Genomic DNA, 10,947 nt, shown 5'->3' on the forward strand with positions numbered 1-10,947 from the left:
ACTCACTCTGTAGACCAGGCTGGCCTCGAACTCAGAAATCCACCTGCCTCTGCCTCCCGAGTGCTGGGATTAAAGGCGTGCGCCACCACGCCTGGCTTTGAATGTTATTTTTACCCCTTACAAATTCCTCTTATCCCTTAAAAGTATTTTGTTCCATTTATGTATTTATTGTATGTGCTGGCATTAGCATATGTGTGAAGATCAGAGGACAACTTATGAGAAGACCGTTGAATCTCTTGAGTTTGAGGCCAACCTGGTCTAGAGAGAGTTCCAGGATAGCCAAGGCTACACAGAGAAACTATCTCAAAAACAAAAACAAACAAAAAACCCCCAAAATCTAATAATTCAAATATATGAGCCTATGGTAGCCATTCCTATTCAAACCATCACCACAACATATTTGCTTAATTTAGTGAATTTCTAGGCCAGGCTTAAGGATCTTTATTAGTAGATTATATTATTTAGACTTCTTTGAGCTCTCATCTTGTAGCCCAGAAGTGCAACCTGGGTTCACTATAGCCTGCCTCAGCTTCCGAGGTAGTAGGACTATAGGTATGAGTTACCATGCCCAGCCCTTGTTTATACTTAAGTCTACAATACACATAGAAACAAAATGAGAAATAATATTCTTCTAAGGACAGGCTAGAAATTAAAATCTAGTAAATTCAGAACAGTGAGATATTTTCTTAGTGTAGTTGCAAGGCTGATTCGTACCATTTACACATAGTCAAGAACACAAATACAGACCACAGGAAATGAGGCCAGTTCATTTTCCTGGTGTGAAACCCCATATGTTTCACAATTCATACCACCTGTATTCAAAGGTCAGTCCATTAAACCTATGTAAGATATATGACCAGCCAAAACGGGATCACTGTTGTTAGTGAAGCAGCAGCTGGATGAGCCCTAGTCAGATTCAGTATTCACCAGCTTTGCACTAGGGCCACAGAGAACAGCATTCAATCTGTGTTGGTTGATGTCCAAGTAGAGTCTACTTCTAGAAGATGGTTAATTGTTCAGGTTATGGCATTGTGGGTTTTGGGTTTTTGGTTTTTTCCCCCCCAAATAGTATATCATGTAGCCCTAACTGGCCTCAAACTCACTAAGTTTACTTTGACCTGATCCTCCTGCTGCTCTCTCCTCAGTGCTGGGACTACAGGCGTGCACTATGCCTGATTTTACGTAATAGTGGGGAATCAAATCTAGGGTTGTGTACCTACCTAGGCAGACATTCTCCCCAGCCTTAGTTATGACAATGAAAATGACAGTTATCTTGACAGTATCTCCTGGTTCATGATTTCTCATTTTGAGCCTAATGCTCTCGTCCTGGCAGCCATTGCCTTGCTGAGTCTCATCAGCCATATGTGGGCTCATGATAATCTCTGTTGAATGCGCTTGAGTGCATTGCTGACTGCAAGTGATTGATATAACTATGGCTATCCTTAGTGTCATAACCACCTTGATTCCAGGAGGGTGATGGCTATTGCAGGAGGTAGGCAGTGGATTACGGTAGAAATTAAAATGGTAGACTTGAGGCAAGTGTTCTTTGGTTATCTTTCACCATGAGTTCTAATAGAAATAATAACTGTTTCTTAGAGACACTTAGAATGATGTGTATATTTTTAATCACAAAAGTAAAGCAGAAGGAGTTGTTTGTAGGTTCCTTACCTTGCGTTAGCTTACACATATTTTTATTACAGGTTCTGTGAGGTAGATTGGTGTACTTTTAAGATTATGAATAGAGGGCAGGTGTACCTTTAGTATCAGCATTTGGGAGGCAGGGGGAGGCAGATCTCTCAAGTTTGACCCCAGCCTCGTCTACATAGTGAATTTCAGGACAGCCAGGGTTACATAGAAAGATCCTGTCTCAAAAATATATAAATAAAATAAAATAAATAAAGTAAAATAACATAGGGCCGGGCAGTGGTGGCGCATGCCTTTAATCCCAGCACTTGGGAGGCAGAGGCAGGTAGATTTCTGAGTTTGAAGCCAGCCTGGTCTACAGAGTAAGTTCCAGGACAGCAGGACTACATAGAAAAACCCTGTCTTGAAAAACAAACAAACAAAAATTAAAAATTAAAAAAAAGAAGACAGTAGGAATTTATGTTTTCTTATAAGTTTATCTTTGTTTCAATATAAGCTTTTTTTTTTTTTTTCTTTTTTTTTGAGCCAGAGTCTCACTATATTCACTGGCATGGAACTTGCTATGTAGACCAGGCTGGCCTCAAACTCATAGACATCTGTCAGTCTCAGATTCCTGAGTACTGGTCCATATAAGTTTTGTTGTCATTTTGTTTGTTTTTGAGGCAGGTCCTCTGTATGTAGTGGCTGACCTAGAGCCCTCACTCAGTAGGCAAGACTGGCCTCAAACTCACAGAGGTCTTTCTCCCACTGACTTTCTAGTGCTGGGATCAAAGGCATGAACCACTCCACCTGGTCATATAAACGTTTTATTAAAGTATAGTGTGTGTGTGTGTGTGCGCGTGCACGTTTGTGTATAATATAAATCACATATATAACTTAATATAACATTAAAAATTGAATGTAGGTTTAACACTGAAGGTCATTTTCTTTCTAATATGTTTGTTTTTCACCTAAAGTAGCCTTCTCTGCCGGGAAACGGCTGAGCATGTAAGAACGTTTCTTGTATAGGTATAATGACCTGAGGTAAAATCCTTAGTAAAAGTCAGGTATGCCGTCTATCCCTGGGTTTGGGGCAGCAAAGCCAGGAGGATTGCCGAGACCCGCTGGCCACCAGCCTAGCTCCAGGTATAATGAGGGAACTTGTCTTAAGGGAATAAGGCTGAAAGCGACATCACATGACACCTGACATCTTCTTTCAGCCTCTGCAAGCATCCTTGCATTTGTGTATGCTCGAGTGTATCACACACACCTCACAGGTATACACAATAGAGCCTTCTGTAGTTATTCTGTACAATTATTTAAACTGTTATCTGTGGTTTACAGGTCATATTTCTATTGTTTTACTTGAAATGAATTGTGGCTTTTTTTTCCCCCTTAAATTGCTAGCCATGCAAAAAGCGGAGAAAAGATGATGACAACTCTTCCTGCGAAACAATTACCAAATATTTATCACCAATAGGGAAGACTATAGACAAGGTTTACTCTCCACCAAAACCCAGTAATATTCTACATTATTTTAGAAAGACCTCACCCACAACCAAGAAGCTACAATTGACAAAGGCGTGCAAAATAAAGCCATCTCCCCCATTGCTTGTTGGCAACAGCAAAGACTGTAAGACACCATTGGAAGTGTTCTCAAGTAGAGACTTTAAGAGGAAAAGGAAGAGAGTTGGTTTATCCCCTCAACTGAATGATATTAAAATTCAGGATGAGTGTCCAGTTGAAATTAGTAACAATGATAGTAAGGAGGACTGTGGTTTAAGTGATTTTGTAGAAAACAGTACTTCTGTTTTCCTTTACAAGAAACATGTGAAGGTTCTTACAGAAAGTATTGAAGATAGCAGAAACCAGTCAAATACTAAGTCCTCCAAAAAGAACTCCAAAAAGAAAGTAAATCCCAAACAATGCACCACAAAAAGTGATGGCAAGATATTGAGGAAAAGGAAGCATAGCAAGGTAATGGATCAGTCTGAAAGTGTGCCCTTAGCAGACGAAGTTAGTCTGCCTACGGAAGGTGGCAAAGACATCAAGCTGACTGAACCTTCCCTAGCTGAGGGAAACGAGAAGACTGCGCATCATGTAGACTCCAGGACTCATGCAACCAAAATAGCTGATTTAAATGAGAGTATAGTTACTGTCTCCTACGAGGAATTTTTAAAAAGTCACAAGGCAGCTAAAGTGGAAGAGATACCGGACCCTGCAGTGCCAGCCTGTGTTCCTTCTGGGCCGGGTAAAGCAGTCAAAAGTGGTTCTGAAGGTGAATCAGAAAGCTGCGAACCATCTCCACAGCTACACCTCAAGACAGTTACTGTTCTTGCACAAGTTCATCCCACTCCCCCTAAAAGGAAAGGGAAAATACCCCCAATTTTCTTGAAACAGAAGCAACTTGAGCTGGAGAATAGTCTCTCTGATCCAGAGACTGAGCAGCCAGTTCAGAAAAGGAGATCTAATGTTGTGATCCAGGAGGGCCAGTTAGAACTGGCTGTGCTGGAAGCCTGGAGCTCTGAGGCTTCAGTACCAAAGTGCAGCATGGAAGAAAGACAGCAGTTCATGAGAGCGTTTAGGCAGCCACCGTCAGACACGCTCAAAAATGGGCTCAAGAAACCTCTGGAGAAGCAGAAAGACCCAAGTGAAAAATCTGTCGATGAAGGAAATAGCAGTTCTGAAAAAGTCATAGAAAATCCTAATATTCAAAGAGTTTCCAGCCAAGGCTGTTCGCAGGCACACACTGATAGAGGAAGTTTTCCTGAGGAGAAAAGGAAAAAGCCAAATAAAATGGGTAAGAAAAGTAGAACTACTGCAGGTGGAAACAGAGAACAAAACATACAAAAGGGAAAAACAGCCTTTTCCTTAAAAGATGAACAAGATCAAAATAGCCTACGAAGGAGTGTAAGACAGAAATCAGAAGTTCTCGAAAGCAATGCTTTACTTAACAGTGAAAATCTCGTTTCTGAGGATACGGCACGTGACTCTGTAAAAATGTCTCTGTGTGACAGAACTAAATCAAGAGGCGGCATCACACCAACCAGGGATGTGGTTACACATTGCAAAGCTGAGCCTGGAGGCCGCCTAGCGAGTGTCGCTACACCCCAGCCCACCAGGAGATGTCTGAGAAGGAGCAGCACGCCTGCCACAGTTACTCTGGGAGGTACTGAGTCAGAGGATGCTCAGGACACTATTCCAGTGAAAGCTTCCACTCCAAAAGCAGCCAGAACATCAGACAAGCACAACCTGTACACAGCAGAATTAATAATAGTATCTTCTGATTCCGAGAGCCCCATTAGGTAATATTTTGTTTTTCTTCTTAAGATGGAGCATTCTACATGTATTATTAATTGGGAAGGAAAATTCTTCAAGCATTGTAGAGTCCATTTATTTTCTAGAATACAGTTTATTTGTAAATAGTTTTTAATGTGTATTCAGCCCTGAGGATTGGCCCTCATAGGTTCGGTAAGTGGTCTACCCACTGAGCCACATCCACATCCTCTTTTCATTTTGAGACAAAGTTCACAGGTTACTTAGGCTGGCCTTGAGTTTCTGCCAGGCCGTAAACATGTTATCCTTCTCTGTACTCTCCCAAGTACCTGGGATGACAGACACGAGCCACCAAACTTGGCTTTTGTTTTGAGATAGGGTCATTCTCAGTAGCCCAGGCTGGCCTAGAACTCAGTATGTAGCCTAGAATGTTTTCAAACTTGTAGCAATCCTTCTGCTCCAGTTTTGTGAGTGCTGGGAAATCTAGTGTGAGTCACTGCATACAACTTTGTCTATTCAGACTTGATCTTGCTATATACAAAATTAGTCTAGGACTCAATTCCTCTTCCAAGTGCTGGGATTCCTGGTGTGTATCACCACAATACAACTAATTTAAAGCCTATTTCAGAACATTTACAGATAGATTTCAGATTTCAGATGAGTTCTAAGGGTTTCAGATGAGACAGGGTTTCTCTGTATAGCCCTAGCTGTCCTGGAACTTACTCTGTAGACCAGGCTGGCCTTGAACTCAGAAATCTGCCTGCCTCTGCCTCCCAAGTGCTGGGATTAAAGGTGTGCGCCACCACCGCCCGGCAGAATTCTTTATTTTTATGTATAGGAGTACACTGTAGCTGCCTTCAGAAGAGGGCATCAGATCCCATTACAGATGACTGTGAGCCACCATGTGGTTGCTGGGAACTGAACTCAGGACCTCTGGAAGACCAATAAGTGCTCTTAACTGCTGAGCCATCTCCCCAGCCCCCATGAATGTTGTTTTGTCTCTGGTTCCCATGTGCTTGAATTATAGGTGTGTATCACCACACCTGGTAAGGCTATTATTTTTGTTTGCTAACAAGCAAGATTTTATTGAAAAGTAAGCTCTCTATGGCAGAGACGGGTCCTGAAAATGTGTCGATTAGGTTTACTATTTTTTTTTTTTAAGATTTATTTATTTATTATATGTGAGTACACTGTAGCTGTCTTCAGACACTCTGGAAGAGGGCGTTAGATCTTGTTATGGATAGTTATGAGCCACCATGTGGTTGCTGGGATTTGAACTCAGGACCTTCGGAAGAGCAGTCAGTGCTCTTAACCGCTGAGCCATCTCACCAGCCCCTAGGTTTACTATTTTTAAGTGAAGTAATAAATGATAAACCTTGGGGCTGGCAATGTAATAGAATGGCTGCTTAGCATGTACAGGACCCTGAGTCCCATCCCTAGTACCAGAAATAAAGTTTAGCTTACTGTTGAATCAAAGAGATGAGAATTGGTTTTGTAGTTTGTTTAAATTGGAATATCAACCAGTTTATTTTTATATTTAAGATTCTTGTACAATATTATGAAAATGTTTATAAATGTCTTTTTTTTTCCAGAATGAAATTCACTAGAATTACTACTCCAAAAAAATCCAAGAAAAGTTCTAAGAAATCTGAAACAATTGAGGAAGAGCTCACTTCTCAGAAGAAAAAGGTAACTTACTGAGCCACCTCGCCAGCCCCTCCTGTATGTCCTCAACTCCTTTATGAGACTGGGTCTCACTATGCAGAGCAGGCTGGCTTTGAACTCAAGAGATCCACTTGCCTCTGGATCTATAATCCTGAGAGCTAGGATTATAGGTGTGTGCTACCACACCCAGTCCCCAGCTTTGTTTCTAACTCTTTTCCATCATGTCTTATTAGATTCTATAAAGGCAATGTACATGTATTATATATTTTTCCTTTATATTATGTAATGAGAGCTTTACCTCAATTTGTTGACTAAAATCAAAGAATCTCCAGTTCAAATAAGTCTGGGCATTGAAAACAACTCAATTAATATGAATACAAGCTGTGCGCCTAGATTGGGCAGAGCCACCACCTCACTACCATGTTCCCCATCTGTGGGACCCCTTAGAACCTGGGTTTCTCCAGGCCTCGTGCTTCTGCTCCACTTTCCTTCTTCCTCCTCTGTCATCCCCCTCCCCTCCTTTTCCCTCTCCCCCCCATCCCCTCTCTCCTTTTCTCCCAAAATCTTCAGCTCCGCCTTCCCCTCTTTTTCAGCCCAATCACCAGCTCTAACCTTTATTTATAAATTAAGGTGGGAAGAAGGTTTATAGGAAATCACCTGAGTGCTGACTCATTCCTGGTTCTCTCATGGAGAAAACAGAATTAACATCAAATACAATTGGCCTCAGGACTATCCACAACATAGATTGTCTTCAAGGTGGTAGAACATAGTGACCAATTCTAATGTAAATTATAGACCTTCTTTTGAGTTTTTGTTTTTTTAATCTGTATACTATATGTATATATGTATAGTACTCATGTGCATTCATAGCAGTATGCAACAGAACACTATGGTGTTGGTCTTTGCTTTCCATTTTATTTCTTATAGGATGTTTCATTTGCACTGCATTGTCTAGGCTAGCCAACTTGTGAATCGTCCCATTTCACTATAGGAACATTGGGATTACTGGTTGGTATCTAGCAGCTATCATGCCTAGAGTTCTTGGATAGGCTATCTCTTTTTTGTTGTGTTTTGGATTTTTTGTTTTTTGTTTTTTTTTGGAGTCAGGGTCATACTATGTAGACCAGGCTGTCTTCAAACTCCTAGAGATCCACCTGCCTCTGTCTCCCAGTGCTGGGATGAAAGACATGGGCCACTGTGCCCAGCTGGTTCTGGGGCTTTGTTTCATTCATTCATTCATTCATTCATTCATTCATTCATTCATAGGTATCGATTGGTTGGTTTTTTGAGACAGGGTTTCTCTCTCTCTGTAGCCGTAGATGTCTGGGAACTCACTCTGTAGATCAGGTTGCCCTTGAACCCACAGAGATCGTCTCTGCCTCTGTCTGCCTCTCTGCCTCTCTGCCCCTCTGCCTCTCTGCTTCTGCCTCAATTTGGGATTAACAGTGTAGCCACCATGGCCCAGCTGGTTCTGGGGTGTTAAACTCAGATTCTCACACAGAACTGAATTGTCTTTCTGGCCCCTCCTGGGTGTTTTACAGACATGTAAATACACTTATGAGGACAATTAGTAATTATCACTGAATCTGTATTCGTGGTTCCTGGTAAGATTTGAATGATCTTTTCTTGGCTGACTATTAATGTGATGTAAATATATTTTTCTATTATATATTTCTATTTTTTCTGTGAATATGAAATTCTTTTTTTTATTTTTTCTTAAATATTAAATTCTTGCTGTGATCTCAATTAATAGTCCCAATTTATGTCTAGGCAAACAGTACTTCAAAAAATATATCAAAAGCAAAACAACTGATTGAGAAAGCAAAAGCATTCCAAGTCAGTGGATCAAAGGCTGAAGAAACAGTAGTACCCTTGAGGCGGTCCTCTAGGCATCAGGCACGTCCTGCAAAGGAGAAGACACCAGAAACAGATGTAAGTATTCCAATGTCTACCGACCGATACAGGTGCTAGTTTTTCTTGTCATAAGGAGTGGAAGAAGGAAACCTTTCAACTTGACTGCCTGAGGATGTGGTGGACATTATGCTTGAAGAGCATTGGCTTTCAGGATACAGTACAAGTCTCAGGTCATTCAAGCTGTCTTTTTTTTTAAAGATTTATTTATTATTATACATGAGTACATTGTAGGTGTCTTCAGACATACCAGAAGAGGGCATCAGATCTCATTATGGATAGTTGTGAGCTACCATGTGGTTGCTGGAATTGGAACTCAGGACCTTCAGAAGAGCAGTCAGTGCTCTTAACTGCTGAGCTATCTCTCCAGCCCTCAAGCTGTCTTTTATACTGAACTTAGAACTTATTCTGCTCACTCATCAAGCAGTTCTTTACCACAGGCACACTGAGTTCTTCCCAGATAGCTCACTTTTCACTTCATTATCAAACTTTGAAATTCACATTCCAAGTATTGTCTTCTACCCAACTTTTACTATCCTTCTAAAAGATACTAGTTATATCTTAAATGGCATGTGAATTATATCTCAATAAAACTATTTTCTTAGTTTAGAAAATTTTTGACAATAGTTTTACTGAGATACAATTCACATGCCATTTAAGTATACAATTCAAAACCTAGGCATTATGGTGCATATCTATATCTTAGCACTACGAAGGTAAAGTAGAGGGACTAGAAGTTTAAGTGATCCTCAGGCTACATAATAGGATCAAGGGCAATGTGGCCTACATGGACCCTGTCTTAAAAAAAGTATGTAGTTCAGTTTCTTTGAATATATTCAGAGTTCTACTTCTACTATGACCAATTTTAGAAAAATACCTTGTTTTTAAAATAAGGTCTTGCTGTTTAGCCCGGAATCCCTCAAATTCACCATCCTTTTACCTGAGCTGGGATTGTGACTATGTGCCACGGGCCAGTTTGGGACATTCCTGTTACCTCCACAGAGGACACCTTTCTTCTTGCTATTGCTTCCCCATCCTCACATCTCACTATGATAGCTGCTTATCTGCTTTCTATTTCTACAGATTTGTCTGCTCTGGATAGTTCATAAAATATTATGTGATGTAATATTCAAGACTGTTAGCACAGAGCTGCAACCCCACCTTCCATGAGACCAGTTACCCTTTCACCAGTGCATCCGTGCTTTACTTGCTATCTCCCCATTAGGAGCCACTCCAGTTATCTGGGCAGCTGTGGCAGGACTAACAACTAACAGTGTTTGCGTTCAAGCATCCTTGTTTTGTTCACTAATGGCCTCATAGTATAAGAATAATAATGCTGGAAATTTGGGTACACAAGAGAAAAGTGTAGAAAAGGTGAAAATTCTTCAATTAATAAAGAAAGAAGATGGGCATGGTGGTGTATGTCTTTAAGCACCTCAGACAGAAGTGCAGAGTTTGAGGCCAGCCTGGTCTACAGAGTGAATCCCAGGGCAGCCAGGGCTACACACTGAGATAACTTGTCTCAAAGAAAGAAAAAGGAAGGAAGGAAGGAAGGAAGGAAGGAAGGAAGGAAGGAAGGAAGGAAGGAAGGAAGGGAGGGAGGGAGGAAGGGAGGGAGGCATGGAGGGAGTGAGAGATGGAGAGAGAGAGAGAGCGCGAGCAAGCAGGCTATCTGCGAAAATTACAAAAATCTGTAATAAGAATCTTTTATCTGAAATTATGAAGAAAAGGGAAAATCCTTCCTTTTCACTGTTGCACCTATGTAAAAGTTGTAGACACCGTGTGCTATTAAGTATGTTTATATGTGAAAACAACTTAGCTCAGAACTGTCTTAGGCATTCATTGGGGTTACTAGGATTTCCTAAGAGTAATGGAAAATGCTGTTTTCGAGTGTTTTTGTTTTTTCTCTAATTTTTGTTTTAGGACTCTGTAATAATAATAGATTCAAGTCCACCTTCTATAAGACAACCAGAGAAAATTCAGAAGAAGCTTCAGAATTTGAATGATGTACTAGGAAAAAAACTTAACAAGTCTGCTAAAAATGTCCCTGGTAATTGGATTTAATACTGTTTTATGAATAGTAGAATGTTTGGGGGCAATTCATTCTGAATATTCTGGTGTCTTATCCCATAAATCATGAATTTTAGGTGTTTTGTTTGTTTTGTTTCCTTTGAGACAGGCTTACACTCTGTATTCCTGGTCTGGAACTGGCTACAGAGATCTGCCTGTCTCTGCATATGAAGTGCTGGAATTAAAGGCATATACCATAATGCCTAGCTTTGGTTTGGTTTGATTTTGATTTTTTGATTTTTTGTTTGTTTGTTTTTTGTCTTTTAGTTTTTTTTTTTTTTTTTTTTTTTTTTTTTTAGGTTTTTCGAGACAGGGGTTCTCTGTATAGCCCTGGCTGTCCTGGAACTCACTTTGTAGACCAGGCTGGCCTCGAACTCAGAAATCCACCTGCCTCTGCCTCCC

The 10,947-nt window shown here is 40.6% G+C and overlaps 1 protein-coding gene across 1 annotated transcript in view; it reads left to right on the plus strand.

Moving 5' to 3' along the window:
* Atad5 (ATPase family AAA domain containing 5) overlaps positions 1 to 10,947 on the plus strand; it is a 51,347-nt gene that overhangs the window by 2,183 nt on the left and 38,217 nt on the right. The window contains exons 2-5 of the mRNA XM_029546104.1: positions 3,031 to 4,928; positions 6,492 to 6,588; positions 8,335 to 8,496; positions 10,399 to 10,525. Coding sequence (XP_029401964.1) covers positions 3,031 to 4,928; positions 6,492 to 6,588; positions 8,335 to 8,496; positions 10,399 to 10,525 — 2,284 coding nt within the window. The remainder of the gene's footprint in view (positions 1 to 3,030; positions 4,929 to 6,491; positions 6,589 to 8,334; positions 8,497 to 10,398; positions 10,526 to 10,947) is intronic.

Source organism: Mus pahari, chromosome 14 (assembly GCF_900095145.1).
Source record: "Mus pahari chromosome 14, PAHARI_EIJ_v1.1, whole genome shotgun sequence".
Lineage (NCBI taxonomy): Eukaryota > Metazoa > Chordata > Mammalia > Rodentia > Muridae > Mus > Mus pahari.